The following is a 24,638-nucleotide window of genomic DNA, read 5'->3' as shown; positions in this document are numbered from 1 at the left end:
TGATAAGGAATGTCGCTGCTTGCCCTTGAATAATAGTGACATGCGATAATGCAATATTTCTTTACAATACAGTCTATGTACAAGCAATTATAATATTTTGATCTCATTTATACTTGCAAAAAAAATTTTAATTTATGCAATTTCTTTAAACTTAAAAATAAAAAAAAAAAAAATAGATCGACATTATTTCGACTTAAAAGTATAACATTTTTTTTTTACGATAAGATGTCATGTAAAAATAGATCATAGTTTTTAACTGTCATGATAACTAAGCATCAAGGTCGTGCATTTATCAGTTTGAAATTCAACACATTTTTTTTTTAAATGCGAAATGCTTTCGTTGAAAATTATTTTTTTATGGCTTCGACGTCTTCTATTAATTTCAAGTATATGGCTCACAATTTATTGGTTGATAATTGTATCAAAAAAATGTAAAACTTTGGGTACGTTGTTTATTTATTTTTTTTTTTTAATTAGTAACTTTTTTATCAATGAATTAACTGTTTTAATTGTAATAATTTATTATACGATCAGCCTCTCGCCACCCTGATTCAATAGCTCCATGAACTGTAGAATAATGAGGAGCTGTAGCTTCACCAGCAAACTGCAGTACCTATAAAATGAAGTCAACAATAAATTTACTGTTAATACCTAATATATATACTGTAACGAATTATTAGGATATGTACAGGTTTATCATTTTGAATGATTGGTTCTGCATAATCTTCAATGTGAGCATCAGCTATATCAGCTTGTACTCCGCGATAACTGTAAGTCCCGAGAAAGTTTTCATTGGTCACCCAAAGACTCCTAGTAAAAAAGAAAAAAAAAATAGTTATAGACTTCTAATCAAAATTTTATTACTACAACAAAAGTACCGTTTTATTATAGTAGGTTCTTCTGTAAGATTGTAAGCTTTTCCGAAAAATTTAGTTATAAGTTCTTTCACTTGTTCTTGAAAGAAAACTTCGGGAGTCAGTTCCATATGACGTACATAACGTCCGGTCACCCAAAAAAGAAGAAGCTTTGGTCTATGTTCCACTCGCATTCCTAGTGACACTCCAAGCATCCATTTTTTAGGGGGCTAAGAAAATAAAATAAAATAAACAAAAGAAACCCGTATGAAAAAACAATATGTGGTTAAAATATATAAAATCATATATGTTTGCAACAAAACAATATATGATATATTATATTGTACATTATAAAAAATCATGTAGAGGTTTTCGCCGATTTAATATAAAATTATATACAGTAGTAAATATATGGGGCATTCCATACCAAATCGGTCACTTTTTGAGGTCACCCCCTCCGATATTTTTGAAAAATTTATATGTTTTGGAGGCTGATAAAAAACGCTCTCATGAATTTTTCAAATTTTTTTGACAACTCGTTTCCGCAATACCGATTTTTTCCAAAATACGAGGTTTTTTTTTTGAAACGGTTATAACTTCGCGAAAAGTACACCAATCGGATCGTTTTTTTTTTTCAAAATCTTCGTTTTTGAATGTTCTTTCAAGAAAAAAACACGTTTTTATTTTTAATCAATTCCTTCATTGTTTATTTTGAGTTTGAAGCAAAAAAAATGTTTTTTGGAAATGTATGCCCCCTCCGATTTTTTTGAAAAAATTCTCAAAAAAACTTGGATGAATTTAGAAAATTTTGAGACCAATCCGATCGTGGACAAACAATTCGTTCTATTTTTTTTCTTAATTCGAAAAAAGTTTTTTTCCCTAAATATTATTTTTCGACTTAATTTGACCAATGAACATTCTCAGATCGGTCTCTTTAGATGCTATGATTTTTTTCTAAATACTGTGCCGTTCGGAGTATACTATTTTTAGAAGTTTTTCTACTCATTCAATAAATAAATTTTAAAAATCAACTAAGAACTACTTATGAGTTATCTTTATGACCTAGGAGAAGTGGTACGTGGCCTTATTGGGACGATAGCCAATAAGGAACAAGAAATACCCAGGAAAGGACAGTAAATGAAATTGATCCGCATTTAAACCCCAAAGTAATAAACAAATTTAATTTTTTTTTACGCTTAAACAATTTTTAAATTTTAAATTCAGTTGAATTTGAGAATTGTTTTACAAGTAAACTTCCATTGTCAATTTGTATTACACAATGAAGTTTTTGAGTTCCTTTCGTACTTGCTGTTCTATTAAACTTCATTTTGTGATACCAAATGAAGATGGAAGTTTACTTGTAAAACAATTCTCAAATTCAACTGAATTTAAAATTTAAAAATTGTTTAAGCGTAAAAAAAAATTAAATTTGTTTATTACTTTGGGGTTTAAATGCGGATCAATTTCATTTACTGTCCTTTCCTGGGTATTTCTTGTTCCTTATTGGCTATCGTCCCAATAAGGCCACGTACCACTTCTCCTAGGTCATAAAGATAACTCATAAGTAGTTCTTAGTTGATTTTTAAAATTTATTTATTGAATGAGTAGAAAAACTTCTAAAAATAGTATACTCCGAACGGCACAGTATTTAGAAAAAAATCATAGCATCTAAAGAGACCGATCTGAGAATGTTCATTGGTCAAATTAAGTCGAAAAATAATATTTAGGGAAAAAAACTTTTTTCGAATTAAGAAAAAAAATAGAACGAATTGTTTGTCCACGATCGGATTGGTCTCAAAATTTTCTAAATTCATCCAAGTTTTTTTGAGAATTTTTTCAAAAAAATCGGAGGGGGCATACATTTCCAAAAAACATTTTTTTTGCTTCAAACTCAAAATAAACAATGAAGGAATTGATTAAGAATAAAAACGTGTTTTTTTCTTGAAAGAACATTCAAAAACGAAGATTTTGAAAAAAAAAAACGATCCGATTGGTGTACTTTTCGCGAAGTTATAACCGTTTCAAAAAAAAAACCTCGTATTTTGGAAAAAATCGGTATTGCGGAAACGAGTTGTCAAAAAAATTTGAAAAATTCATGAGAGCGTTTTTTATCAGCCTCCAAAACATATAAATTTTTCAAAAATATCGGAGGGGGTGACCTCAAAAAGTGACCGATTTGGTATGGAATGCCCCATATGTATTCTATATATGTAACATATGTTTTTTATATTAAGCTATATATACATTTACATTTACCTTATAATATATTGCATTGATATATTTCCTTTTATATTCAAAAAATAAAAAATTTTTATATGAAATGAAATATATGGTAGCATATAATTTATATTATATATGGCACCATATATTTTCTTTGTTATATTTATTTTATTCGGTGTATGTATATGTATATGGGTATATATATATTTGCATCAAATTAACTAATTTTTAAAATTTTAACTGCAATTTAAAGAGTATATTAAAATTTAGATCTAATTTAATTGGAGTTGGTCATACGAATGAAAAAGTTTTTTTTTTCCATACACAATACAAATATGTTTTTATATATGATCAAAATATATTTTTCGTATATGATAGAAATATATATTTTTATGTATGATAAAAGTATAGTTTTCGTACATGAAAAGAATATATATTTTCATATATGATAAAAATATATTTTTTGTATATGATTGACATATATATTTTATACAAGCTAAACATATACGGACTTGTATATGATTGACATATATATTGTATACATGCTTAACATATACGGACTCGTATATGATGAGTATTATATTTTTTAATATAAAAAAAATATATCAGAAAATATAGTTAAATTTTCCACATATATTTTCTGATTATTATCATATATTTTGATCATATATGTTATTTTCATACGGGAATATTCAAATTATAATAAATTTATAAAACTCATACATCATCTTCAATTTTCTTTTTATCTTCTTCCGTCCAATAAAAAGCTCGTACGTAAACTGGGTCGTCTAACCACCAAGGATTTTCGTAGTAGACAATTATTTTAGCCACACGCCCGAATGAAAGATTCTATAAAAATTTATTGCTATAATAATTAAAAAATTCATTTTATCACAATCTGTAATTGCTAAAAAAATAATTACTTTAATGGCATTTAGTTTTTTCTCAGGTAACGGTGGGCTGAATAACTTATTGTAATTTTTTTGAAGTACGCCTAAAGACGGTGTGAAGATCACATGATCAGCAAAATATGATTGTCGATTACTTGTTGTTACTTTTACGAGAGTTTTATCGTATTTTATTTTAGATACTTTGGTATTCAATTTAGTTATAAACTTCACTGAAAGTTCTTCTTCTGGATTTGGATATTTTTTCTACAGAAATAATATTAATAATTTTCTAGTTCATAATTTAAATTATTTAAATGTAGCATAATGAGAATTTACCATAAGAATATCTAAAATAGTAGCGTAAGTACGTTGCTTCCAATTGTTTGCTTGATCTCCTTCGCACTCTAAATAATCTCTTGTACCTTCTGCTGATAATTCAAACCAATTTTCTCCGCCATCGTAAGTCATTTGCATCAAATTTAATAAGTGAAGCAGTGGTTTACGTTTATCAGCAGATATTTCTGGATGATTTTCGAAATATTCATTAAGCCTAAAAATTAAAGAAAAATAGTATACTATCGTTGAGAAGAATTAATCCCAAGTTATCACCATTTGTTATATATATTATTTTATATTTACTTCTTTACTGTATATTCGCCAAGCGAACCAGTTTTCAAACTATGAATAGCGTCGCCTACCGATTCAATTACGACATTGAGATGTCTAAATAATTGAGTCACTACTTTTTCGGGTATTTGATCCCCAGAGGATCCAAATATTTTTGATGTTAAATAGAATTCATTGTTCTCAGTAGATCGCTGTAGTAACCCGAACGGGGTTGCCAATTCAAATGCAACATTATCTTTTTCCCCATGGACCCACTCAGCTCCGATGTCTATTAAATATTCACCTTGAATATAAAATTAATAAATGATGTTGATAAATACATTGATAAAAAATCTTTGCAATTAATAGTATTTTTGAATTTATTTAAATCATTTCAATTTTACCAATTTTTATGGAATGAATTCTCCCGCCTATTCGATTTTCCGCTTCAAAAATAATAATATTACTGAATCCATTCTGAAGAAGTCTTGTAGCTGCTGCAATACCAGATGCCCCTGAACCGACAATTATAATCCGTGGAGATGGATCTTCAAAACACAAAAACGGAGTTTATAAAGAACCATAAAATTACAAAGCGCATTATGTCATACGTTAATAGACAGAAAATAATTGTGGTAAAAATGCAATCCTTTATTTTTGAGACTTATTGTATAAAATAGATTCACGGAAAAAAGAAAATAATAAAAATTACAATTTCGCATAGTAACGCAGTGCTTCGAATGGAAAATTATGAAAATTACATTTTCAAATAAGAATTTAAAGAGTTTGGTGAATAGTACATTTTAAACTGTAATGCTTACTGCTGAGAATTATATTTTAGTAAAATTGTGATTATTATAGGATTTTATCAAATGCTTCCAGTTTTCAATTTTTTGTGATCTTTTTTGCGTATATGGTGTTAAATAATTTATTTTATTATATTTATACCACAATCCATATTGTTTTTTTTTCCATGATTGGGTTATCTATCTAGACATTTTACTAGAGAGTCGCTCAGCTTCTGATATTTAAGTATGTATAATTGTTATTAACTTTCTGCAACGAAAATTGAAAATATTCAAAAAAAAAGGGAAGTTATTGGTTTCGGTCCGATTTTTGAAAATCAAGTTATTATCAGATCTCGAGGTTTTGAAGCCCTAGAAAGTTATTCTGACTATTTCCGGATATAACTAGTAAACTACTTGACCGATCGACTTCAAAATCTAGTCAGATCTAAGTCTTGATGATCCATTTCGATTGCCGCGAAACACGCCCAAATCGGTTGATTCGTTCCAAAGATATCGTACGACAAAAATTAATTTTTTTAAGCTAAATCCCAGAGAGGAAAGTACCACGGGCCCAAGCTTGGCCCAGACTTGGCCCAACTTTGTAGAACCTTGGGCCAGGCTTGTAAGCCAATCTTGGCCCAGCTTTGGTAGAAGCCTGGAATGATAATCTCGGGCCAAGCCTGGTTGCCAGACCTGGCCCATGCTTGGTTACCAGACCTGGCCCATGCTTGGTTGCCAGACCTGGCCCAGGCTTTCAGGAAACGAATAAATTTAATTTAAAAAAATTTATTATTATTAACCTCGTAGAATTCATGATCATTAACGTTTTAATTATTTAAGGGAGGTAAATGATGTGAAAAAAACTCGGTGGAAATTCTGCTGGACTCTGGGCGCGAACTGCCGTCCTTCTGATTACTGGGTCCGAACGGTAGCTACTGGACGAACCTACTAACGTTGAACTGGTACATTTATACGATCTACTTGTATAAACCATGGGTATATCCAAACTTGGGTAATCCTACCTTGGCCCAAGCCCGGGTAATCATTGTAACGGCCAAGGCTAGGTTACCCAGTCCTGGCCCAAGCCTGGCCCAATATAGGTGTGCCAAAGCTAGGATCCCCAGTGCTGGGCCAAGTAGGGACCCGTTGTTCAACTCTGGCAGCTCCTGTATGGGATGTACTTTTTTTAGATTGAACAACACAGCAATCATTTTTTGACTTCGAAGAGCTCAAAAATTTACAATTAATAACGTTTTCGAGCTTTCTCAGCTCAATAAAAAAACGGGAAGTTTTGGGGTTGACCTATAGGGTGGGGAAAAATCCCATGCTTTCATCGGGACGACTATATATAGTATTAATGAGTGTGGTGGCGTTGCACTATCTAACCTAACATATTGCCTTATATATGCGTTACAAGTAATAAATTGTTTTTATGCTTGTTGAAATAATTAAAAAAAAAAAAGTATTATGGAAGAATTAATAAAATTGAAAAAGTCCACCTAACCTATATTAACCAGACAAACTACATATTTACATATCACGCTAGTATATATAATATATGTAGAGTCATTAACTACACGGAAAGAATTTTTGATAACAATTACTCTGTAATTTCGAGTAATCCTGGGCCGTTGCAAAAAATTGGTATATTTTGTTTTAAATTTAATATTTTTTGTTTAAATATTAACGTTGCTAGACTACGTATTACTCTACTACTGAGTAATTTTTTAAAAGTCTTATATTTAATCGATTATTGTGAATATCTCATCTTAATCTATTCATTTTTACTCCATGCGATTAATTTTTACTCCCCAATATACCATTCTTTTAAACCCATTAACTGTTTGATGAAAAACTGCTTATAACTCGAATAAATTTTCTTATCTATGGGAGTAATTCTTACTCTAAACTGTAGAGTAATATTTCAGTAGTCTCCGTTAATCTTCGGTTAATATCGGCTTCAATTAAATGTCTTTTATTTTGCTCGCGACAACTTACATGTTACGCACACAAACGTAGGCTTGGAAAAAAATACGATCTCTGTATCTCTCTATAACTTAATATTTATTTTAAAATTAAAAAAAATTTGTATCTTTTCTTTTTCAACACAATAAGAGTAATTTTTTTTTTATTCTTTTTCAAAATATTTATTTTAAGTCATATCCTAAGGCAATTAGATGGTTTTTAGATTTTTTTTTGAAATTTCAGCTTATTAATTGAAATTTTTATTGTAATTCAATATAAATTTTATAAATTGAATCATCAACTTTTTATCATAACCTACGAGTAAAAATTGAATTAGAGAGAATTTATTTAGACAGCCACTAGGTGTAATTTTTACTCGCAATTGTGAGTAAAAATTAATCTGATTGATTTTTACTCACTGAAAGAGTAAAATTTCGTAATTCGAAAGTAAAAAGTCGTAATGGCCCAAGATTACTCGATTCAGAGTAATTTTTAGAATAAATAACATGGCAATATTCATACGAAAATTCTTTCCGTGTATAGGTCAGTCGATATTTACTAATATTTGATAAGCCGCTGATTAATAATTGATAAATTGTTTATTAATATTTAATAAACTGTGTGTTAATATTTGATAATGACTTACTTGGGAATAATCTAAGTAAACCGTTTATCAAATATTGATAAATTTTATTAATATTTGATAAATTCTTTTCTCAGTGTTGAACATATTATAAGAGAGTTTGAATTGATGGTTAAGATTCAAACGCTTTAACAATCGATTTCAAATAAAACATTGCATTTTTACGATACCACTGTTACGGATAGTGCATTAGATTGAATGTTTTACTATAAAAGTTTATTAAACGATCCGCTTCTCGCCACCCTGATTCAATAGCTCCATGAACTGTACTAGAATGATATGTTGAAGCTTCACCAGCAAATTGCAGTACCTATGAAATAAAAATAATAATCAAGTTTTAAAATGTACTAAATACAATTATTGTGAAAATATATATACCGGTATGTCGTTTAGTAGGATCGGTTCAGCATAATCTTCAAAATGAGCATCAGCAGCATCGGCCTGCATCCCACGGAAACTCCAAGTCCCAAGAAAGTTTTCATTAGTATTCCAAGTGGTCCTAGAAAAAAAATTAATTATAGATTTTTATTAAAAATTTAATAGCCATACACTTTAAATATGTCGGTACATTTGTGGGTACATCAAGTGTAAAAATTTAAGAACTATTAAAAAATGTACCGTTTTATTATTGTAGGCTCAGTAAGATTGTAAGTGTTTCCAAAAAATTTTCTGATGAATTGTTTTATTTGTTTTTGAAATGTCCATTCCGGGAGGGTTTCCATTTCACGAACATAAGGTCCAGTTACCCAAAAAAGAATTAACTTTGATCTGTGCTCCACTCGAATTCCTGAAGATACTCCCAGCATCCACCTTTTTTGGAGCTGGAAAAAAGTTTTAATGAATAAAGGTTTGGTTTATGGTAAGGGTTTGTGAATCTTCCATGTGACTTATTATCAAAAAATGTAAGTCCGATTAAGCTTAGGAAATATTGAGATTCTTTGATCGTTAAACAATAAATTTTCATCTAAATATTATTTTATTAAAATTAAGATTTGAAATTTATAAAGCTCATACGTCATTTTCAATTTCTTTTCTGTCTTCTTCCGTCCAGTAAATACCCCTTACGAGAACTGGGTCATTTAACCACCAAGGATTATTGTAGTAAATAATTATTTTAGCCACATGTCCTAAGGATAGATTCTGAAAAAGTTGTTATAATTAATTAAAAATAATTTAATCATTGCATTTGCCCAAATGATAATTACTCTAATTGCATTAAGTTTATTGGCAGGCAGCGATGGACTAAATAATCGATTATAATTTTTTTGAAGTACGCCCAATGACGGGGTAAATATTACGTGATCAGCCAAATGTTCTCTTCCATCAGTGGTTGTCACTTTTATAGGAGTTTCATCATAATGTATGTTATATACTTTGGTATTAAGCTTGGTGATATTTTTTACCGGAAGTTCTTCTTCTGGATTTGGATATTTTTTCTGCAACAACAATAACATTCTTATAAAAATATATTGGCTTGTTTTAGAATATGATGACTACGAAATACCAACAAACCGTCAGTATATCTATGATAGTAGAATATGTACGTCTTCTCCAATTGATTGATTGATCTCCTTCACACGTTCCATACTCCTTCAAACCTTTTGCTGAGACATCATGCCAACTTACAGCAGCGTCATTTGCCATTTCCATCATATTCAATGAGTGAAGCAGTGATTTATGTTTATCAGCAGTTATTTCTGGATGATTTTTAAAATATTCATTGAATCTAAAAATGATATGAAATAAAATAGTTGATAATAAGTGATTAGTGAATTATATTGAATAAGTATTGAAAAAATTCACTTCATTTCTGCATATTCTCCAAACGAGCCAGTTTTCAAATTATCGATATCATCGTATATGTCCGCAACATCATCAATAAGATATTTAAACAATGGAGTTGCTATACTTTCAGGAATTACTTCTCCTGATGATCCAAATATTTTTACATTTAAGACGAGTTCACTATCAGAAGACTTTTGAAGAAGGCCTAACGGCCAGGCTAACTCGAATGCAACGTTATCTTTTTCGCCATGCACCCATTGACCTCCCAAGTCGACTACATATTCGCCTTTAATATTCAAGTAATAAATTATAAAGTTCACAATAAATAATGTTTAGAATCGATTAGCGTCAATTATAAATTACCCATCTGAACAGAATAAATTCTTCCACCCACCCGGTTTTCAGCTTCAAGAATCGTGATATTATTAAATCCATTTTCAAGGAGCCTTGAAGCTGCTGCAATACCAGATGCACCTGAACCGACAATTATAATCCGTGGCGGTGCATCTTTAGAACACAAAACACGTTAATGTAACAGAATAAAGTTAAAAATTTAATTGCTACATGCATCGATAAGCAAAAAATTATTATTGTAATTATGCAATCTTTTGTTTTTTAGACTTATTTCATAACAGATGTGTGATGTATTGGATAATTAATTTATGTCATCAATGTCACAGTTCATGTGTTTTTTTTTCTTATTCAATCGCCTATCTAGAGATTTCTCAATAGAGCAATTACTTCATTATATTTAGATATACATAGTATTTCCGGGTGTCTGATAAAAGATAAATGAAGTTCGGATTATTTTATGATGTGATCTGTTGAACATATTATAAGAGAGCTCAAATCAATTGATAAAAATTCAACGCTTCAACAATTGATTTCAAACAAAACATTGCATTTTAACGATACCACTGTCATGGAAAAATATTGAATTTTTTACTATAAAAGTCTATTAAACGATCCGCTTCACGCCATCCCGATTCAATAGCTCCATGAACTGTACCATAATGATGAGTTGAAGCTTCGCCAGCAAATTGCAGTACCTATGAAATAAAAATAAAAATAAAAATAAAATTATTCGGAATATTTAATATACTTATTGTTGAAATATATACCGGTTTGCCATTTAGCAAAATCGGTTCCGCATAGTCTTCAAAATGAGCATTAGCAACATCGGCTTGTACTCCACGAAAACTCCAAGTCCCAAGGAAGTTTTCATTAGTATTCCAAGTAGTCCTAAAAAAAAAGTTAATTAAGAGAAACCGAGGCACAACAGACCCCCCCCCCTCAAATTAAAAAAAAAAAATAAATAACTCAAGACATCATTCTATAATCGACAACTCGGCATCTTCACGACATTCACTGTAAATCGAAGTTTTTTAATTTAAAACACCCAATAGTTTTATTGTCATTTAAATACATTTCAGACATTTTCTAAACGTTTGCAAGTGTTAATTATATCCCTGGTGGTCCTGATTCACCGTGATATAGGGTGAATTACGGTGAATCACGCTAATAGGGTGAAATTATCGTGAATGTGTGCGTGATATCACGATGAGCTTTCACGGTGATTCGGTAGGTTTCATAATGTACTGCCTTTTTTTTTTATACAATAACAGAGATTTTCGCGGAATCACCGTGATCTACGACATCGCGGTGAGATCTCGCGCCGATTCACTGTGATTCACTGCAACATCACGGTGAACTCTCACGGTAAATCACCGTGAATCATCGTGATGCTACCGTGAATCACGGTGATTCGCCGTAATACACCATGATTCAGGACCGCTAGGGAAGAAAGTGGCTACAATGTATTTAAATGGCAACAAAACACTAAGGTGTTTCACATTAAAACACTTTGATTTACAGTGCAATTTGCTACGAACATACCACAGACTCGATTTCGTGATATTTCTGAGACGATACTTACTAAATATTGTTTGAATCACTTTAATTGATATAGAAAATATCATAATTTAAGAAATTCACTCTACAGTCATCAAAAAATAACATTTCAAAAATTTGTTTAAACAGTATCACGTACATGGTCGCTGATAGATCGCAAATTTAGATCCAGCAACATTCTCTAGGCTTCTTTCACTAGTTATTCGATAAAAAAAATTTTTTTAAAAGATTTCTGACAAATGATATTTGGATAGGAAGGCCGTTGTGGCCTAGGTGAAATTTAATTTTTTAATTATAGCAAAATTATGATGAATTTGTTCGTCAGTTCGAAATAACTTGTACCCGATGTTCAAGAGCAATACAAATAAATAATTAGCGTCTTAAGAGAGGAGGGAAACTACCACCCCCGGTCTCCCTTTTAGTATATAATGAAAGTTTCATAACTATATCAAGCGTACCTTACAATTAAAGTAGGCTCAGTAAGACTGTAGGTTTTTCCGAAAAATTTTCTGATGAGTTGTTTTACTTGTTCTTGAAATATGGTTTCCGGAAGAGCTTCCATTTCATCAACGTGAAATCCAGTTACCCAAAAAAGAATTAACTTTGATTTGTGTTCCACTCGGCTCGCTACAGATACTCCAAGCATCCATCTTTTTTGGGGCTAAAAAAATAACATGGCAGTGTATAAGTTTTAAAATTTTTAATTTACAACGTTCATACGTCATTTTCAATTTCTTTTCGATCTTCTTCAGTCCAGTAAATACCCCTCATGAAAACTGGGTCATTCAACCACCAGGGATTTACGTAGTACACGATTATTTTAGCCGCATGACCGAAAGAAAGATTCTGAAAATGATTACTGTTATAGTTATATAAAAAACAATTTAATCACTGTCTTTGCTGAAGTAATAATTACTCTAACTGCATTAAGTTTATTGGCAGGCAGCGATGGACTAAATAATCGATTGTAATTTTTTTGAAGTACGCCTAAAGATGGCGTAAAGATTACGTGATCAGCAAAATGTTCTCTTCCATCAGTAGTTGTCACTTTTACGGGCGTTTCATCGTAATGTATATTAAATACTTTGGTATTTAGATCGGTGATGTTTTTCACCGGAAGCTCTTCTTCGGGATTTGGATATTTTTTCTGCAACAAAAATAAGATTCTCAAAAATATACTGGCTTATGTTTTAATTTATAATTTACGCTAATAAGAAAATGAGGAAAATATTTCCCGAATCTTGTCTCAATGATAAAATTAATTCGATTAAATTTTATACCGTTAGGAAGATTTTGACTAGAATTCATGCCTACCCTCGCAGATTTGAATCACGGTGGAAACACCGTGGAAGTGTAAACACCGTGGATCCACCGTGGTTACACGGTGGGTTTGTTCCATTTCACCACCGGGTATACACAATGTATCCACTGTGATAACGCGGTGTATCCACCGTGATTCCACGGTGGGTTGGCCACTGTGTATACACGGTGTTCCCACTGTGATTACGCGGTGCATTCACCGTGATTCCACGGTGGTTTTGTGCTATTTCACCACCGTGGTTCCACGATGTATCCACCGCATAATCACAGTGGGAACACCGTGTATACACAGTGGGCAACCCACCGTGGAATCACGGTGGATTCACCGCGTAATCACAGTGGTAAAATGGAACAAACGCACCGTGTTTCCACCGTGATTCAAAAATGCGAGGGTATGCATAGTTTGAGATATTTTTATTCGATATCTTGTTTTATAAATAATACTAACTATGGACTATGGAATGACAACATACCATAAGTATATCTAAAATGGTAGAATAGGTACGCCTTCTCCAATTGATTCCTTGGTCTCCTTCACAAATATCAAACTCCTTCAAACCTTTTGCTGAGATATCATGCCAACTTGCGGCAGCATCATTTGTAATTTCTAACATATTTAAGAAATAAAGCAGTGGTTTTCGTTCGTAAGCAGTAATTTCTGGATGATTTTCGAAATATTCATTCAATCTAATAGTAAAATCAAATAAATAATTTGGTAACAAACAAAAAATTACATCGAGTAAGTGTAAAAAAAATTTACTTCATTTCTGCATATTCTCCGAAAGAGCCAGTTTTCAAATTCTCTACATCATCATATACGCCCACAACATTGTGAAAGAGATAGTTTGACAATGGGGTTGCTACACTTTCGGGTATAACTTTCCCTGATGATCCAAATATTTTCAGACTTTCCTTGAGTTCATATTCACTAAATCTTTGAAGAAGGCCTAATGGCCAGGCTAACTCAAATGCAACGTTATCTTTTTCGCCATGCACCCACTGAGCTCCCATATCGATTAAATATTCACCTTTAATATACAAGTAATAAATTATAAAGCTCCCAATAAATGATATTTAAAATCAAGTAGCGTTGATCCCAATTTACCCATTTTAGCAGAATAAACTCTTCCCCCAATCCGGTTTTCAGCTTCAAGAATGGTAATATTATTAAATCCATTTTGAAAAAGTCTTGTAGCTGCTGCAATACCTGATGCACCTGAACCAATAATTATGATTCGAGGAGAAATTTCTTCAGAAGACAGAACGTAATTTACGAAACAACATAAAATTAAAAACTTCATTGCTACAAGCACTTATTAACGAAAAATAGTTATCGTACAAATGCAGTCTTTCTCCTTCCAGAGCTATTTCACAACAAATGTATGATGTACTTGAGGATCAATTCAATTTCATCACAATTTATCCAATATTTTTTTCTAGTCATGTTATCTGTCTTGATAAACTCCGTGACTGTATGCATAATGGACATCAGTGCATAATATAGAGTACCAAATAATCTAAAAGTGAAAAATAACTGAAAAAAAACATTTTAATCGGGGATTATCGATCATCTATAAAATATACTTCTACTACTTGACGTCAAAAGTGTCATACACTGTTAGAAGTATTTATTTGAGCCAAATAAGATTTATTAATAGTTAATAAATGATTTATTAAATGAGATTTATTTGAGCCAAATAAGCCATTTCTTAATAGTTAATAAATGGCTTATTTGAATAGAAAGAAATGACACATGAAGTTAAGGTTATAACCGTGAATGGAATGAGTGTGACTGTTAGGTTAAAATTTATTATAATCCCGACTAGAAATTGTAGTGAGGCGGTAGTTTGCTCCAAATAAGGCATGCCGAATGTCAAACTTGGGGCAAGTGAGGCATCTAAACGAGGCCGATGTTTGGGATGTAACGCAGTTGCGAGACTCAACGTTACTTGGCTTCCAAATTCGGCGGCAGTTTGGAAGCCACACGCTGCAAGAGTCCTAAGCTTAGCTTCCGAATTCGGTGGCAGTTTGGAAGCCAAAGCTTGGCAAAATTAAAAAAAAAAGACTTATTCAATTTCTGTATTTTTTTTTTTTTTTTTTTAATGATGCGGGAATCAATCAGATTTGTGATCAATTTAATTTCTAACCGAGTAGAAATTTTTAATTTAGGGAAAAATCGCTATAAATATTAACTGACCGCACACGATTTAGTGGGATTCGAACCCGGGACCATACGCACGAAAGACCGACGCTTTAACGACTAGGCTACGCTACCGACAGCGACTACTAAGTTTACTTGTGCTATATGAGATTGAAAGAGCAAAATATAATTGAAAATCTATTATTAGTAATAACAAAAAAATTTCTTTTTTTTTTTCGTGCACTATAAAATCCTGTATGTAAATAATTGTGATATGTGTAATTTTGGTTATATAGTTATGTATAAAATCGTTTAAAAAGTATATAGGCTCTATATATGGCCACGTATGGTCCTTAGAGTGTTTAAAAAAAAAAAAAAAATTTTTTTTTGTTATGGTATCCAAAAATTGAAAATATGACTAAAAATAAAAATTAAAGTACCACTTCAAGCTCCATTTTTCTATTTTTCATTTAAATAACACAAGAAAAAAATTTTGTTTCTTTAGAATTTTTCAACTCACAAACAAATCAACGGATTTTTATGCACAGTAAATATTCTTGTAGTAAATTGAACGGCCAAATTAAGCTGTTTCGGCCTTTTTTCGGCCAAATATTTCACCTGGGTCGCAGGAAGTAACGGTAACCGAAGGTTTACCGAAGTTCAGCCTGCCATAGATGTCCCTAGTTCCCCTTAAGCTTGGCAAGCAAACTTCTAGAAACCTTTGGAATGCCTAACTTGCAGGAAGTAACGGTAACCGAAGATTTACCGAAGTTCGGCTTGCCATATATGACCCTAGTTCCCCTTAAGCTTGGCAAGTTAAACTTTGAGAAACCTTTGGAACACCTAACTTGCAGGAAGTAACGGTAACCGAAGGTTTGCCGAAGTTCGGCTTGCCATAGATATCCCGAATTCCATTCATATTTGGCAAACAGATCTTCGCTTTGCCTAACACGGATGTAATAAGGCGCATATTAGGCTTGCCTAAGTTAGGCAAGCCAAACTTGCCCCTCACTAATTCTTCGGCATTCCACACTATAATTTCTAGTCGGGTTGTGCCCCACGTTGGGCGCCAAAATATGTAACGGGTTCTTCACCACCGGGGATCTACCGGAGTGAAGTCCGAATACACTTACTTTTTTTGGCTATCTTGTTCAAAAATTCTTAAGTTGGGCGCCAGGTGATTTTATAATCACCAAATAAACAATTATCGAAAATGTCGGCTCAGGGTGGCGGATCAGGGAAAGATCAGGTTCGATTCCCAGTTCGGGCTATCTATATTTTTCTCAATTTATCTATAAATTGTCTTATTGAGAAGGTTATTTGCATGTTTGCATGTTTAGGTTTCCACTATATTTAAATGGTGGTTTCCACTAAATTAAAATTTTTATTTAATATTAAAATTGGCAACTTTACATGTATCTATATTAGGGTGATCCAAAAAAAACAAACTTTTTTTTTTTCTTCCAAACAGGTTCAAAAGTTTCATTTAGATAAAAAAAGACGCCTGTGAAAATTAGAGCTCTTAATATTAACATTAAGAGGTTCCTCATTGCACTTTTCTATTTCCCATAAGAATAACATGGAAAAAATTTTTTTTACGTCTTCTGATTTTTATAAGTAGCTAACGATGCGTCATAGGAATAAATGGCAGGTATATTTTTGTAGGGAATTGAATGCTCTACAAAAAAAGATTCTTATCATTTTTTGAGGAATCTATTTGTTCAAAAGTTATTTGAGGTTGAAGTCGAATTCATATTAAATTTTGAGATTTTCTACTTTTCCGGCGAAACTATCAGACTTATTACAAAATATCACCAGACCTTTTTTGTAGACAATTTTAATCCCTAAAAGTTATTTCGAATAAAGTTTTTTCGAATTCCGCATTGTTTTCTAGTTATTTTTATTTTAATGTCAAGCTCTTAAAATCCATCAGAAGACTATTTTTTTATGAGCATGACATTAAAATAAAAATAACTAGAAAACAATGCAGAATTCGAAAAAACTTTATTAGAAATAACTTTTAGGGAATAAAATTGTCTACAAAAAAGGTCTAGTGATATTTTGTAATAAGTCTGATAGTTTCGCCGGAAAAGTAGAAAATCTCAAAATTTAATATGAAGTCGACTTCAACCTCAAATAACTTTTGAACAAATAGATTCCTCAAAAAATGATAAGAATCTTTTTTTGTAGCGCATTCAATTCCCTACAAAAATAGGCCTGCCAATTATTCCTATGACGCATCGTTAGCTACTTATAAAAATCAGAAGACGTAAAAAAAATTTTTCCCATGTTATTCTTATGAAAAATAGAAAAGTGCGATGAGAAACCTCTTAATGTTAATATTAAGAGCTCTAATTTTTACAGGCGTCTTTGTTTATCTAAATGAAACTTTTGAACCTGTTTGGAAAAAAAAAAAAAGTTTGTTTTTTTTGGATCACCCTAATCTATATATATATTAGGGTGAGCCAAAAAAACCAACCTTTCGAATTTATGTCTTATAAAGGACCTATATATCGAGAAAAAAATTCTCCCATTGGGCAAAATTTTTAGCTCAATTTTAAAAGGTGTCGGTAGCCATTTGAAATTTCCCATTTAAATAACATGCAAAAAAATTTTTTTTGATTAAAAATATTGTAACTTTTGAACCGTGTGAGATAAAAATTCGGCTCTAGAATATTCTTGTAGGGCATTAAATTTCTTAAAAGAAAGTCCGGGGAGTCGAATTTGTAAACTTGATATTTCGTATACAAACTGGCCATCAAAGTCTAGAGTAAACAGAATCATACAAATTTAAGGCTTTATTATTAAAAATATCAATACTACGAGAAAATTTGTTCTACATGTAGTGCAATGAAATCACCAACAATATCCACGTTGTAACAAATAATATTTTTTTATCGATCACAATAAAAGAAAAGTATTCGGAAAATCCAAATAAAACCTTACATTTGGATGTTTCTGTTTACTCTAGACTTTGATAGCCTGTAAGTATACGAAATATCAAGTTTACAAATTCGACTCCCCGGACTTTCTTTTAAGAAATTTAATGCCCTACAAGAATATTCTAGAGCCGAATTTTTATCTCACACGGTTCAAGAGTTATAATATTATTAATCAAAAAAAATTTTTTTGCATGTTATTTAAATGGGAAATTTCAAATGACTACCGACACCTTTTAAAATTGAGCTAAAAATTTTGCCCTATGGGAGAATTTTTTTCTCGATATATAGGTCCTTTTTAAGACGTACATTTGAAAGGTTGGTTTTTTTGGCTCACCCTAATATATATATATATATATATATATATATATATATATATATATATATATATTAGGGTGCTTTTATTTTTGCGACAATTTTTTTTTTTCGCTCCCATCCCGAAATTTTGTTGGAAATACCCTCAAAAAAATTCCCTGCGAGCTTGAGTCCTTAATATTAATATTAAGTACTCGACCACAGCGTGTGAAGATTTCCCATTTAAAATACACGTAAACTTGGGTTTTTATTTTTTAAACTTCTATAACTCCGCGGCATTTTATGATATCATCTCGCCCAAAGTCGGGATTTTCTCAAAATTAAATGCTCTACAAAAGTGCCCGAGGTCGCGAAGTCGTAACTCATACGGGTGGGGTAGTACGGACCTCTAAACCGAATTTTTCATAGAATTTTTTTTTTTCTCTCAACAACAAGACCTACAGAAAAAATGCAAATGACAATTTTATAGGAAATTTTATTTCCTACAAAAAAGGTCCTGAGCACCAAATCACTTAGATTGATATTTTCTGAGATATTAGTCAAATAACAAATCAATATTTTCTAAGATTTGATTCGACATTTTATGAGAATTCAATGCTACGTAAACTTCAATAATTAATATCTCAGAAAATATCAATATTAGTGATTTGGTGCTCAGGACCTTTTTTGTAGGAAATAAAATTTCCTATAAAATTGTCATTTACATTTTTTCTGTAGGTCTTGTTGTTGAGCGAAAAAACAAGAATTCTATGAAAAAATTCGGTTTAGAGGTCCGTAATACCCCACCCGTATGAGTTACGACTTCGCGACCTCGGGCACTTTTGTAGAGCATTTAATTTTGAGAAAATCTCGACTTTGGGCGAGATGATATCATAAAATGCCGCGGAGTTATAGAAGTTTAAAAAATAAAAACCCAAGTTTACGTGTATTTTAAATGGGAAATCTTCACACGCTGCGGTCGAGTACTTAATATTAATAAGTTCATTAAATAAAATTACATTTCACGTCATCTTTACGATCTAATATTTCTGAATTAAATTGTATTCAAATAATTAACAAGCAAAAAAATCATGATTATCTGAACATCAGATTTAGCACAGTGGATAGCGTTCCGGCCTATTAATCAGAAGGATCCCCGGTAGCCCCCAAAGTTCGAACCCCGGTAGCCCCCAATTTATTTTATTCGTTATTTCCAATTTATTCAGTAATTAGTTAATTACACTCCAATGTTAAGTCGATAAAAGTGTGATCAAACTTTTTTTTAATTATATTTATTTATTTAAATAATAATATTTTAGATCGAGCATTGGGTAAGCCTTGAATTTTTTGCTCCCCGAGGTTTGGCCAAGGCTTGATTTTTTGTTTCCCAAGGCTCGGCCGAGGCTTGTTATTTTGTTTCCCAAGGATTGGAACATGGAAATCATCTAAGGCTTGGACCAATGCTCAGCCAATGTTTCAGCCAAGGCTTGACCAAGGCTTGCGCTAAGCTGAGGAGCATTGGCTGACGACGGACCAAGGCTTGGTTCAAGCTTTGGCCAATGGTTCCTTTCAACCAGGGGTACTGTAAAAAAATCAGTATATAGTTTTCGTAATGTTACGTCATGCAATATTTACACCTCAGCGTCAAATTTTTCCATCGACTCAAGTCCTTAATTCATAAGAGCCAATAATTTTAAGACTTACACTGTAAAAAGAGCGGTGTTAAAAATGGACTCATTTTAACTCCGCCCGGTGTTAAAATAAAATTACACCGGTGTAGGAGGAGTAATTCACCGGTGTTAAAAATACCAATGTTAAAGCGGGGTAAACTGCGTCCGCTCAGAGTACTCTCTAAAACTAAATTAGTGAAAAGTCACTAATTGATAGTGAATATTCACTATTCAAAAATTTCCAAAGTATACAACTAGAAATTAGTGAATATTCACAATAGTAATTAGTGAAAAATCACCACATCACTTATTAGTGAAATTTTCACTAATTAAATATGTTGAAATTTTACAAATTGAAAAAGTCAATTTTTCACTAAATAAAAAAGTCAACTATTCACTAATCAAATATGCTAAAATTTCACTAATTGAAAAGTCAATATTTGACTCATTCAATATGTATCAATTTTATTATTTGAAAAAGTCAAATTTTCACGAATCAAAACCGTAAAAATTTAATACTTATTAGCTGTGGTGCATAATGTAATTACTCGAAATCAGAAAAATAAATTATTGTTAAAGATTTTTTATTAAAAACCTTACATAATATTAGTATTATAATTAACTTGAAATTATCAAAGTACTTATTTTTAATGTCATTGAAATGAACCCGTATATGTAATAATAGACAAAATTATTATTGGGAGATATCAGAGTAAATTTTCTCGTATAAATCATAAACAATTTTCATTCATTTGATGGAGTACAACCAATGTCATCATCACTAGCGTCATTTAAATCAATATTTATAATATTAACATGAACCGATGATACAATACTATATGGCTTTACTTTCATGCCATAAACGTAAAAATCCATGAAATTGTAGAAATTACGGAGACTCAGGGTATTCTAAATTTAAGACATAATATATCTTAAATAATAAATCAAAGCTTATTAATCGATTTCCTTCGTCTTTCACATTTATGAGCCATCCATCCCCGTTGATAAATGTATTTTGACGAGATTGACCAATGACAGAGATCAAATAAGGCTGAACATTAGTTTTATTGTTAGCGCGAATGTTCTCTACATATTGTTCGAGATTAGTGCCTTACTATAAATTAAAACAGAATTTGTATTATTACAATTATAATAAAATATTTAATATACCGTAGAACAAAAAATACCAACAGGTGCAAGTCTGAGCAGATATTTATTAGGAAAATCTAGGCTTAAGGGCTCATTGTCCTCATTCTCCTCATCAACGAGCCTTTTTTTTCCTTTTCCCTTTCCTTTTCCTTTCCCTTTTCCTTTACCTTTTGGCGTTTTAACAGAGTTCGAAACAGGAAGCAACTCAATGAGAAGAAGTAAAGCTCGCAAATTATCTATAAGGATATACAGTAAAATATAAATACATAGTTATAAAACGCAATTTCAGCATACAAATTACTACATTATAAATTATTATCATTATTATTTATCAATATAATTTAATGACTGTACGGGGTATAAAATGATACTTATAATGGATTAAAAATTTTTATTGTGATCCTGAAGTTAGCAGACAGTTCAAAATTTTCCGATTTTTTTTAAACGATTCAAATTAAATTAAAAAAAAATCGAAAAATATCCACATGCAGAAAATTTGAGAAACTTTAGGTGCAGTTAAAAAAATTTTTTTTTTTATAATTTGTCGTTTTTAAAAATAATCAAAAAATTAGTAGACGTCGGCTAACTTCAGTACCATTAATAGTTGCAATAATAATTATTATTGTTATCAATACAATCATAATCATTGCCATTGTCAAATAAACAATTGAGAAAAAATTTTGTTTTCAATTGATGTCAAATTAATGACTGAGTGCTATTTTGAATGTACTACAAAAAAATTTTATGGTACTGAAGTTAGCCGACGTCTAATAATTTTTAAATTTTTTCAAAAATGACAAATCAAAAAAAAAAAAAAATTTTCAAAAATTTCACTCATGGTTATTTTGATTTTCTACATCTGTATATTTTTAGTTTTTTTTTTTTAATTAAATTGTTCAAAAAAAAAAATTCAAAAATTGCTAACTGTCTGCTAACTCCAGGATCATAAAAATTTTTCATCAACTAAGTTATCGTACTGACAATACAAATTTCTTTTTTACGATAAAAAATGTTTTTTTTTTTACATTTAATTATTCATAACCTCAATCTATTGTCAGTTATAATTTTATCAAGACCGGTAATAACAGTATTATCAAATACGCAGAAAGCACATTAATAAATTATAACATATCTAATGCACATATAACATTCTATTTTATAATCTACTTACCGTAATAAATATACTTTAGTGTTCGTTTTTTTTCTTCAATAATTAATCGACGATTTTTTTTATAAACTCACTCACAAGAATAATTTATGAGATAACTAAAATGGCGCCACAAGCAGTTACCATAGAAAGGGGGAAATCACAAGTTTATTAGTGAATCAAATTCAAAACCACAAATTTGGTAGTGAGTCTAAGAGTCACTATTTACAATTGTGAAAATTCCACTAATTAAGATGTAAAGTTTAGAGAATCACTAGATTATTAGTAGATCCAATTCAAAATCACTATTTTTTTAGTGAATTTCCAACTCACTGGTTCAATTAGTGAAAATGTCACTAATTTGGTTTTAGAGAGTATTAGCTTTGGAAAGCTTATAAAACGGAAAAAATATCTTGACACACATACACACATGAATTCATGAGTGCACACACGCACACACGTGAGCTCACGGCCATGAGCTCACACACATGAACTCGCACACGTGAGCACACACACGCACACACGCGAGCTCAAGCACATGAGCTCACGTCCACACACGTAAGCTCACGTGCATGAGCTCACGCCCACACACATGTGAGCTCACGGACATGAGTTCACACACGCGAGCTCGCGCACGTGAGCCCACACATGCACACGCGAGCGCACACACAAACGCACAGATATGTGCACACATTCCCATAGTGAAATATTTTAACACCGGAAAATTTCATTTAACACCGGTGAAGAATATTTACACCGGCGGCGGCGTCATTTTCACACCGCTTTCGGGGGTAAATGTAACACCGAAAATGTTAACACTTACACCGCTTGGACTTACCCCGGTGATTTTTTACAGTGTACTATTGCTATTTGTGTCATTATTATCACATTTTATTTTTACTTTCATTATGTAACATTTTTACCATCTTCAATTTAAACATTGAATAGGAGAAAAAATTACTTGTGTTGAAATCAATATATTCCCTAAAGTGCAATTTTTTTAATTAAATCAATAATAGTTTATTTTCTTAGCATATTGATTGAACAATTTATTGACATTTATAACATAATATATTTTTTAAGAATTAAAGAAAAAAATTAATTTATCCTTTCGCCGATTTTACGTGGATAGGCTTCTTTTTAGTTGAAAAATAACTATTACACGCTTGACACGAACATTTAGTGGGAACAAATACTTTTTGTGGAATTTTTGTTTTGTCATCGCATATTAAATTTACAGTTATTAATTGCATTTTACCAATTGATTGACAGCATTTGCATTCATTCAGTTGCCTTGAACTTACTGCAAAAAGTTTAAAATAAAAATGAATTTCATTATTTTATTTGTTTTTTATGTTCAATTAAAATAGTAGTTTACATTAATAATTCAAAAGTAGTGCTGTACAATTTAGCCGACTAAACCGGCCATAAAGTTTAATCAGGATAATTAGTTTATCAGCCAGCTAGCTAATTTAAATTAATCGGTTAACTTAGTTAAGTGGTTAATCGGCTAAATTAGCTAGCTGGCTGATGAACTAATTAACCTGATTAAACTTTATGGCCGGTTTAGTCGGCCAAATTGTACGGCACTATTCAAAAGTTATAATTACCAGGATCAAATCGCACTGGCATTTCACAAGTTCCATGACATTGAGCAAAACCTTTAATCAATTCTTTATTTTTACATACTCCATGATTTGGGTATTTTACCGTAATAATTTCAAATGTTTTGTTTTTATCGATAGTCGTGACATCACATTGCCCTAATATCGTATTGTTACCAAATTCTTCTAAGACAATAATAATATCGATAGATAATTAATAATTCACTTGATTAATTTATATATTTTCAAAAACAAAAAATTAAAAGTGTTTTCTGTTTCACAATAACTTACCCAAAACAACGGATTCTTTTTCATTAGCGCATACATTACAGCAACCACTATCATGTAGTCGTACCGACTTGCAATATGATACATCTGGACATTGTTGAGTACTACTATTGACAATTAGCTGAAAAGTGTTATTTATATATAATTTATCGTAATAAAAAATCTGGAAAACAGTTGACTCTGCGGGACGACCCCAGAACTTTCCTCCGTTTTCGAGGTCAGGAAGCTTGAATGCTGTCTGGGAAGTGTTACTTTGAAATCAACACAAAAAAAGTGTTGAAGCGACAGTTGAATTGTGTTAAAAAAAATGTCTTTCTTCTATTCACGCGGAAAGCGCCATTAAGCATCAGTTCTGCTTGGTTAGTTATTATTTTTGTGACATTGGTTTTCTTTGTTTTCAATTGCACATAAAAAAATGAAGTTCA

The 24,638-nt window shown here is 31.3% G+C and overlaps 2 protein-coding genes and 1 long non-coding RNA gene across 4 annotated transcripts in view; all 3 read right to left on the bottom strand.

Annotated features, from left to right (window-relative positions):
- Positions 1–37: 37 nt before the first annotated feature.
- On the bottom strand, positions 38–14,373 carry LOC130667843 (uncharacterized). Its single transcript, XM_057469710.1, has 24 exons — positions 14,088–14,373; positions 13,743–14,010; positions 13,456–13,669; positions 12,579–12,809; positions 12,383–12,508; positions 12,121–12,323; positions 10,873–10,993; positions 10,698–10,800; positions 10,115–10,258; positions 9,770–10,037; positions 9,479–9,692; positions 9,172–9,402; positions 8,981–9,106; positions 8,585–8,787; positions 8,345–8,465; positions 8,174–8,276; positions 4,975–5,118; positions 4,604–4,874; positions 4,301–4,514; positions 3,998–4,228; positions 3,798–3,923; positions 879–1,084; positions 690–810; positions 38–613 (listed from the first exon to the last, which is right to left on the bottom strand). The coding sequence occupies exons 1-24, from the start codon at positions 14,281–14,283 to the stop codon at positions 506–508; spliced, it is 4,293 nt and encodes a 1,430-aa protein (XP_057325693.1). The 5' UTR covers positions 14,284–14,373; the 3' UTR covers positions 38–505.
- Positions 14,374–20,686: 6,313 nt separating this feature from the next.
- LOC130668253 (uncharacterized) lies at positions 20,687–22,648 on the bottom strand. The gene is made up of 3 exons (XR_008989977.1): positions 22,346–22,648; positions 21,217–21,410; positions 20,687–21,139 (listed from the first exon to the last, which is right to left on the bottom strand). It is a non-coding gene; the product is annotated as an uncharacterized LOC130668253 (long non-coding RNA).
- A 668-nt stretch (positions 22,649–23,316) lies between these two features.
- The window catches only part of LOC130667607 (hemocytin-like), a 67,823-nt gene continuing 66,501 nt past the window's right edge, over positions 23,317–24,638 (bottom strand). The window contains exons 23-25 of one of the 2 annotated variants that reach the window (XM_057469284.1): positions 24,217–24,334; positions 23,932–24,111; positions 23,317–23,624 (exon numbers count right to left, since the gene is read on the bottom strand). In XM_057469284.1, the coding sequence (XP_057325267.1) occupies positions 23,425–23,624; positions 23,932–24,111; positions 24,217–24,334 (498 nt within the window). In that variant the 3' untranslated portion in view covers positions 23,317–23,424. The remainder of the gene's footprint in view (positions 23,625–23,931; positions 24,112–24,216; positions 24,335–24,638) is intronic. The other variant, XM_057469285.1, reaches the window with a different exon arrangement.

This window comes from Microplitis mediator, chromosome 5 (genome assembly GCF_029852145.1).
Source record: "Microplitis mediator isolate UGA2020A chromosome 5, iyMicMedi2.1, whole genome shotgun sequence".
In the NCBI taxonomy this organism is placed as follows: domain Eukaryota; kingdom Metazoa; phylum Arthropoda; class Insecta; order Hymenoptera; family Braconidae; genus Microplitis; species Microplitis mediator.
The sequence above is the reverse complement of the archived record's forward strand: the minus strand, read 5'-3'. Positions and strand labels throughout refer to the sequence as shown.